This window comes from Vicugna pacos, chromosome 16, assembly GCF_048564905.1.
Source record: "Vicugna pacos chromosome 16, VicPac4, whole genome shotgun sequence".
Classification (NCBI taxonomy): domain Eukaryota; kingdom Metazoa; phylum Chordata; class Mammalia; order Artiodactyla; family Camelidae; genus Vicugna; species Vicugna pacos.
In genome coordinates this window covers 36,148,851-36,157,527 of record NC_133002.1, presented here as the reverse complement: position 1 = coordinate 36,157,527, position 8,677 = coordinate 36,148,851, and the positions used below count along the sequence as shown (strand labels likewise).

The 8,677-nt window shown below is 52.8% G+C and overlaps 1 protein-coding gene across 1 annotated transcript; it reads left to right on the top strand.

Annotated features, from left to right (window-relative positions):
- The first annotated feature begins 4,130 nt into the window (after nt 1-4,130).
- On the top strand, nt 4,131-6,448 carry HOXB13 (homeobox B13). The gene is made up of 2 exons (XM_006214189.4): nt 4,131-4,829; nt 5,803-6,448. The coding sequence occupies exons 1-2, from the start codon at nt 4,226-4,228 to the stop codon at nt 6,054-6,056; spliced, it is 858 nt and encodes a 285-aa protein (XP_006214251.1). The 5' UTR covers nt 4,131-4,225; the 3' UTR covers nt 6,057-6,448.
- Nucleotides 6,449-8,677: the final 2,229 nt, after the last annotated feature.

Genomic DNA, 8,677 nt, shown 5'->3' with positions numbered 1-8,677 from the left:
AGTTCCGCCAGGCGGGCGCTGTCTGGCGGGCCAGCGGAGCCCTGACCTTTCCCGAAAAAGAAGCGTCGCCGCTGTAAATAAATTCTCATTATTCCTCACGACCGACCTGAGGGCCGCGGTCGTCGCGACCACGTATTGTTCCAGGTGGGGGAACGAAGGCCTCGAGGATTCACTTCGCTTTGCTAAAAATAAAATATAATTTCGCAAATGCCCCAGCGGGCGGGTGGGCTTCCCTCGCCCCTCCCCGCGGCCGGCGCTCCGGAGCCCGGGCGGGGCGGGAGCTGACAAGGAGGTGCCAAGTCCCCGTGGCCGGAACCCCGGGGGGCGCGGCGGCCGCGCTCAAAGGCCTGGCTGTAAAGGTCACAGGCGGTCTGTGGGGCCGCGCTGAATGGGCTCCCGGAGGCAAACAGACTCTTAACTTTCAACTTGGCCTTGACCTTCCTGAAGGTGTCTGGCTGGTATGTAAAGGAGCAGCTGAGGCTTTCAGCGCGTTTGGCTAGGTCAGTAAAGGGGGTTGGGGGTCGCAGGAGGCTCAGGGGTCCGGAGTGTCTGCCGGGAGGCTCCCAGCAGGACACAAAGGCGTCTGCGGGGCTGGAGGGAGGGCCGGCTCAGCCCAGGCAGGCGGGGAGGCTAGGACTCCTGGGTCGTCCTGGGACTTCAGCCCCTAACTCCTATAGAGCCCAGGGAGGATGCTGAGTCTCACTTTCTCTATATGGGAACCTCAGGCTTCCTCAGGGCTGAAAGAGGTATGTGAGGAGTGACCACTACTCATTACAGCAACTGCTCTTTTGTTGTTGTTGGGGGAGGTAATTAGTTTTACTTATTTTTATTTTTGGAGGAGGTACTGGGGATTGAACTCAGAACCTCATGTGTTCTAAGAATGTGCTACCCTTCTCTTTTCAAATAAAATCGGGTGGCTTATCGTTCACCAGAAACAGATTCACATACAGAAACACAAATAGCGCTCACGTTTATTCAGTTTATAAAATGCTTTCATTTGCGAAATCTCATTTAATCTTCACAGCATTCCTGTGAGGTAGGAATTATAGAGCTCAGGAGGAGACAGATACTTTTCACAGACAAGGAGGCTTAATCCTACCTCATCTGCCAACAGTTGAGGTTTATGGTAGGTCACAGGCAGATGCAAATACATGTACAGAAAATGGGAGAACACGCTCATATGTTAGTAAATAGGGTATTCAGACCTGTTCCTTGGGATCTAGTAGATGCTAAATAAATTGTAGAGTAAAACAAAAACAAAGGTCCCATAGTACTTATTGGTACTGAAATGAAGCACAACTGGTGAACTTCTCCAGGGCAAGGTTTGAGTTGGTCATCTCTGCATTCCACAGCAATGCAGAGTTACATGCTTTTAGCTACCTACTTCTGTGGACATGAATAAGAACACTGTATATCCAAAAAGTATAGTGGCAGGCAATGTTGCTCTGAATCTTCAAGTTTTTGTACTTAGTCATTTTTTCTTCTAAAAAACAGAGATAAGCTGATGTACACTGAAGAAATATCCAGTGTATCTCTTGAATTTTTACACAGTGAACACACTTACTTTACTAGCACATAGACTGAGATCGAGAACATTTCCAGCACCCGAGAAGGCTTCCTCATGTCCCTCCCAGAGAGGAGCCCCCCTCCCCAGGGTAATCTCTTCTGACCTCTATCGCCATAGATGGATTTTGCCTATTCTTGAACTGCATAGAAATAGACTCATACAAAAGTTACTCTTTTGTGTCTGGTTTCTTTCACCTACATATCTGTACAATTCATCCATGTTATGTGTAGCAGTGCTTTTTAAAAATGCTGTGTAGTAGTCCATTCTTTAATTATAGTATGATTTATTTAACCATTCTATTGATGGACATTTGGGTTGTTTCTATTTTTGAGCTATAGTAAGTAAAGCTGCTTTGGACATTTTAGCACATGCCTATTGATAAATATACATTTATTTCTTTTGGGTGTATTCCCAGGAATGGAATTGATTTATCTGTTTTTTTGAATTTAGGGATCTAGTCTTGCCTGTGTTGTCATCTACCAAGCAAAAACCAGTAAAAAAATTTTTTTCTAGTCTTTAGGTAAAAACCCTGGCTATTCTGCCTTACCTAATTAGACAAGCAAGAGGCTGTGATAAGAAACTGGAAAGCATTGAAGAGACATCTCCTACCCTTTCTCTCATGCTGTTTTCAAATACAATAAAATCCAGTGAGGATTTCATGCTTGGTGTCTTCAATTATTAGCAATGTTCATTGAGGGTGATCTGTAATCTCCACTACAGCCCTACAGCTTGGGGCAACTGCAGTTTGCCTGGGTCCTTTCCCAAAAGATGGCTCAAGTTCAGGTACAGGTTGCTGTGGGGGCATGGCTGAGCCTACCTAGAGTGAAGGGTGGTCTGTTCTATAAAATTGTCTTGACCCTGGTGTAGAATGGAAAAGTTCCTGTATTCTCCAGGAAAAAAAAACCCAAAACTGTGAGTTCTAGAAAAAGTGAACCCCGAAGGATCAGATTTGGGTGGGGCAATGAGGAAAACAGAAAACCTCTGAAGATAGACTTGTGAGACAAATTAGTTAGTCTTCTGCATTGCACTGCACAATGGGCCCCAACTGAGGGGCCTCAAGCAATTCCTCCAGTGGTTGGGGCTCTCTCTCCCATCCCTTTTTCCTTCTAAGGAAGTGTAAAGCCCAGAGGAAGCAGAAAGAGGTCCTGGGCTTTCTGGACACTCAGCTTGGGTGGGAGTATGCCAGGGCCTGGGTGAGTTTCATGGGCCTCTTGGAACACAGGAGGAGGACTGAAGGGCAGAGAGGCTGGGCAGGCACCTTCACATAAGCCAGGCTTCTGAGTTCTTGGGGTCCAGAATCCCCAAAAGTAGTTCATGGCCAGTTAGCCAGGCCTGGTTTCCTAGAAATTCCTTAGATCCCAGAAAGCGGGGGTAGGGGGGTGGGGAGCGGGAGAAAGGGTTTATCTTTTTCAACTGGTACTTCAGGATTTTATAAGATCCTCTCCCATTCCCTCCTTCAACTTCTCTCTTTCCCTCCTTGTGCTGTTGGCCCTGGGTCTCATCTCGATGACTCTTTCTCTGTCTCTCTCTCCCTGAATATGCAGGTCATGTACGTCATCTTTCCATAGCTTTGCCTCCACCCTTAAACAGAAATCCAGACCCCTTTTACAGGTCCAGAAGCTCCATTTTCCCTCCAGGTCTGAACATTCAGCGTCCCAGGCTCCAGCTCTCATGTCTTCTTTGGAGCTTGTGTCCCCCTCTCTCTCCCTTCCACCTCTCTCTGAGTTTGGAGCCCTCTGGGCAGTAGCTGGGGTCCCTGGACCCGGGAGCAGCTTATCACTGCGCATCCGTGTTGGGAGTGGCACCTGGAGTGAACTGGGATGCTAGTAGCCGCGACCCAAAGCAAGAGTCTTCCAGAAATACCCTTTAATTCCTATTTCCCAGCCTCTTCTGGCTCAGGCTCATTCCCAGGTTCCCCTTTCAGGCCCGGGGGGGGGGGCAGCCCCACCCCCGACTCCCCTTCCCCCCACCAGAGATGGACACTTTATAGGGAGAGCTTTTTATTCTCTCGTTAAACCTGCCAAAGCACAGGAGACAGAGCTAGGGAGGGAGAGGAGGCAACTAGGCGGCTGAGGTGGGGCCGGCTCCATGTCCCCTCTCCCGCCTCCCACTACTCCCCTCCCCCCGACCTAGCTGGGTTGCTCCAAACTGGAAAGCAGGAAAAGGATACCTCTTTTCTCTTGTTTTTCAAATGCAATAAAAGACAGAGAGGGAGGGAGGGAGGGAGGGAGGGAGGGAGAAGGGGAGTCGGGAGGGGGGAGGGGAGGAGAGAGAAAGGCGGGGGGTGGGGGGAGAGAGAAAGAGAGAGGGAGGGAGAGAGAGAGAGTAGGGAGAGGGAGGGAGAGGGAGGGAGAGAGGGGGAGAGAGGAGGAGAGAGAGGGGGAGAGAGGGGGAGAGAGAGAGAGAGAGAAAGTATTTTTGCAATTTCTGCCATGAAGATTTTACTAGCTTCTCTCCGCCAGGCCGCAGCCAATCAGCGCGCGTGCCCGGGCACCTGCGTCTCCTGCGTCAGGACGGCCGGGCTGAGCGAATGCAGGCGCCGAGCGAGCTGGGAGCGATTTAAAACGCTTTGGATTCCCGGGGCCTGGGTGGGGAGAGCGAGCTGGCTGCCCCCTGTATCCCCCACCCCCAGCACCCCATGAACCGACCCTCGGCCCGATGGAACCCGGCAGTTATGCCACCTTGGACGGGGTCAAGGAGATCGAAGGCTTGCTGGGAACGGGAGCGAGTCGGAATCTCGTCGTCCACTCCCCACTGACCAGCCACCCAGCGGCGGCGCCCACGCTGATGCCCGCTGTCAACTACGCCCCCCTGGATCTGCCAGGCTCCGCGGAACCGCCAAAGCAGTGCCACCCATGCCCCGGGGTGCCCCAGGGGCCGCCCCCAGCTCCGGTGCCTTACGGCTACTTTGGAGGCGGGTACTACTCCTGCCGAGTGTCCCGGAGCTCGCTGAAACCCTGTGCCCAGGGGGCCAGCCTGGCCGCCTACCCTGCGGAGACTCCCGCCTCCGGGGAGGAGTACGCCAGCCGTCCTACCGAGTTTGCCTTCTATCCGGGGTACCCGGGACCCTACCAGCCTATGGCCAGTTACTTGGATATGTCGGTGGTACAGACCCTGGGCGGCCCTGGGGAGCCTCGCCACGACTCCCTGCTGCCTGTGGACAGTTACCAGCCCTGGGCCATTACTGGTGGCTGGAACAGCCAGATGTGTTGCCAGGGAGAGCAGAACCCACCGGGTCACTTCTGGAAGGCAGCATTCGCAGGTAAACTGCCCACTACTCTGGATCCCTTTGGCGCCAAGCGTTGGGTTGTAGGCTGTGCTGGCACTTGCCTGGGAGGAGGTGGAAGGAAATTTGGGGCTGGTGAGGAGGAACTTGGTTCTCCTTGGTTGGCTTTTAGGATTCTGAAGGAGTCTAGGCAGTTAGAGAGCCTGGGTGGAGGCCCCAGAGGGTCAGTGCTGGGTGCTGTCTGAAGCCTGAGGCCCACCTGGCCCCCTGACCTCCACAGGAGACCTTGGAACCAGTCTTTCAACATATCAGAGTGTTTGGCTCTCTTAGCTGTTGTCTGGGGCTCATGGTGTCCCTGCCCAGTGGGATCCCAGTTTAATTCTACAAAAGGGTTAAATAACTCTCAATTCCTTTAGTGTGGGGGGTGGAGTAGGGTGGGTGGAAACAGAGATATTGGATGCTGTGTAAAGAATGCAACATCTCACTTTCTCTCAGATGAGTTTTTCACTTTCCAAAGGGAAGTTTAGATTTTTTGCAGCCATGACTTTGGTGTATACATTGGTGCATGTGTGTGTGCATGTGTGTGTGTGTGTGTGTGTGTCGGGAGTGGAGGCAGAAATGTGTTCCTTCCTATACAGAAATTGCCTGTAGAATCTATGGGTGGCCAAGAGCTGGAAAATGCTCATGAGGGTGGATGTGTGTTGACCGTGGGCAAAGGTCTGGCTCCGTGAGATGGGTGTGTTTGCAGACTTGCAGGTGTGAGGGCAGTGATGAGTAAAGGTGGCCTGCAGAAACCTCCTCTTTCCAAGGCTGAGGGGTGATCGGAGAGCCATCTGGATGCTGAGATGTCCTCCTGTGCTTTGGGGGAATGGGAGTGCACGAATGCCTGTAGGGTGGCCTGGGTGCTTCTATGGGATGACTTCACTTGTGGGGCCTGGGTCTGCACCTGGGTCTGCACCAGGCGGTGATCTGAGCATGTCTTTCTCTCCCTGCCTCTCCTGCTGCGCAGACTCAAGCACGCAGCACCCTCCAGATGGCTGCGCCTTTCGCCGCGGCCGCAAGAAACGCATTCCCTACAGCAAGGGGCAGCTGCGTGAGCTGGAGCGTGAGTATTCCGCTAACAAGTTCATCACCAAGGACAAGAGGCGCAAGATCTCGGCGGCCACCAGTCTCTCTGAGCGCCAGATTACCATCTGGTTTCAGAACCGCAGGGTCAAGGAGAAGAAGGTCCTGGCCAAGGTCAAGACAAGCGCTACTCTGTGAGGGACACCCAGGCTGGAAGGGAGGGGGAAGTGGGGGTATCCTCGGGAGACTAGGAGCCTGCCAGGGCCAAGCTGGGGCCCAGGACTCTGATAAGAGGCTCCCAGAGGTGATACATTTCCCAGATCAACACTCCTGGGCTGCTCCTGGACAGCCCGAGTACTCCATATGTCCCAGAGAGCCAGGGAGGCCCAGAGATACAGTCCAGTCCAACCAGGTAACATCACCTGAAGGACCTGTCCTAGTCATAATCATTCATCCTGGCAGTGGCAATAATCACCATAACCAGTACCAGTTGCCATGATAATTAGTCTCATATTTTCTATCTAGAGCTCTGTAGAGCACTTTAGAAACCGCTTTCATGGATTGAGCTGATCATGAATAAATGTGGAAGGAGACAAGTGGCAGGACAGTGTCCTCTGGATTCCCTTTTGTTTCCAAAGCCCATCTCCATCCCAGTGAGGGTAGAGGAGACAAGAAATAGCAGATTCACCCCTGTGATTACATTGCCCATTTAGCATTTTTCTAAGAAGACGACAGCTAGGCAGGGTGGATAACGATGGAGAGTACCTCTCCCTCCCTCCCTGTCCACCCCCTAGTGTGTACCCAATGGTCTCAGAAGTCCCCAGTCCCAGCTCTTCAATTTTGACCGTGTTTGAAAATGAAGCAAGTAGGTTGGCCTCCCGAATCTGTTCTTCCTTCCAGAGAAATGGGATTTGAGAAAGTGCCTGGATAATTCACCACTTCTCCAAAGCTTTCCAAGTCCTTCCTTAATGTTCGTGGTGGTTCTGACCTAATCAGGTCATGGTTCATTGGGCATTTGGGAGCTGCGTGAAATAGACATTTGTGGCTTTGTAGATGGAGCCCCTCCCAGGCATAAATGGTAACAGAATGAGAGACTAGTATCCTATACTATGGCAGTCACGGCCCAAACACACTGGTATAGCCCAGAAGTAGAAAAAACAGAATATGGCCCCTTCGCCATCCATTCCTCCTCTGCTTGGCCTCCGGTGACACGCAGAGGAGCTTGCAGGGCTCAGGCCTGCGATGTGGCAGGCCCTTTTTCAGGTGAAAGAACTACGGGTGGCAGAACCCCAAAAACCCAGTCTCAGAGTGGGGAATGGCAGGCTGCTGGGACAGCAGTGGGCACAGACTTATTTCCTTTTCACTTTCAGTTCATGTACCCTGAATCTCTGGTGGGTGGAGGGCGGGATGGCGCCAATTGTGTTTTCCGCATCCATGTAGACAGAGACCCATAGTGCGGAATTCCAGAAACCTGGGGCAGACTGCTTGCGGAGCCAGGAACCCGAACACATGTCCCTGGTTTCGCGTGCCTGGGCCCAGGGCCGGGTGGGACTCACTACCTTAGCCATGCAGCAAAGCCAGCATATTTTCGCTGGATCTTCCTGCAGCCTGGGCTGGGGAGGGGATCCCGGCAGACACTCTTCTAGCGCACAGACATCAATCGGAGAGGAGCCGCCGCTGGACGCACGTTCAGAACCACCTAGCAGAGGGCAGGTGGGATGCGAGCGGACCGAGGGGGGCCGCGGCCACGGTCTGGACGGCCGGTCCATCTCATAGCAGAGTGCTTGTTCTCCAGAAAATCCTGAGTTGGCCGCCTCAGCCAAAGTATTCCGGTATTTCCAGACTGCGATCGGGTGGGACCCCAGGCCCGGCTCCTCTTCAGGGAAAGAGCTGAGAAGGCTCTACTAAATCTATTTACCAAAGAGGAGTCGGAGGCTGAGGGGAAAGGCTCTGAAGACAGGCAGTTACTCACTCTCTGTCCCCCTTGGTCTCTTTAGAATGTGTATGCTTTGGAGGGGTTGTCAGATTCCTGATTTAAACAATCCTTCGAAGCCCTGTGGTCCAGTTTCAGCTCCCCGGTAACGCGCCCCGCTCAGAGGAGGTTGCTTTTGCCTTCCACGTTCCCTTTCAAGCGAAGTCCCAAGGCGAGTCGCTGTTAACATCGTAGGTTCACAAGGGTAGTGCAAAACCCTCCTTCGCCGCTTCAAAAATGGGAGACTTCAGCGCAGATAGGCATGTGGGTAGAGTGTGGGGCAAATGCGGGAGAGCGCCATGGTGCCGGCTCCCCACAAGGGGAGGAGAAAGGCCACAAGAGGGGTTGCCACTTGGACTTAACGCGAGATGGCCTAGGTAGAGGCCTGAAGGAGTCAGGGGCCTCGATAATCTGGACTCCCAGGGCTCTAACTTCTTCACTCTGATATCAGGGGCTTAAAATTTCGGGGCTCCTCTATTATTCTCTCGCAATAATTTCAGAATGAACAAAAGATTTGGGATTTTAGAGATTTATTTTACTACCAAAGCGTTTGGACTATTAAAATGACAAGGGCGCCCCCTTCCGGCAGAAGTTCGCATTTTCAGGGAAGCCCGCCAGGGGCTCGGCTTTAACCCCCTAATCGAGCCTTCTGGTTTCCGGATACATAGGGCCTCAGGGGTTGGGGAAGTCGGGGCTGCTTGTGAGAGCGCCAGGACCTGGAGTCGCCTGGAATTGGGCCAGGGTACCGGCAAATATATCGGTTCAGCGGCCGAGAGACCCAGGAGAAAGGCAAGGAGGGCAGCAGGAGCGATTTCGAATTGAGAAAAAAGGGCGGCCAGAGCTCCCC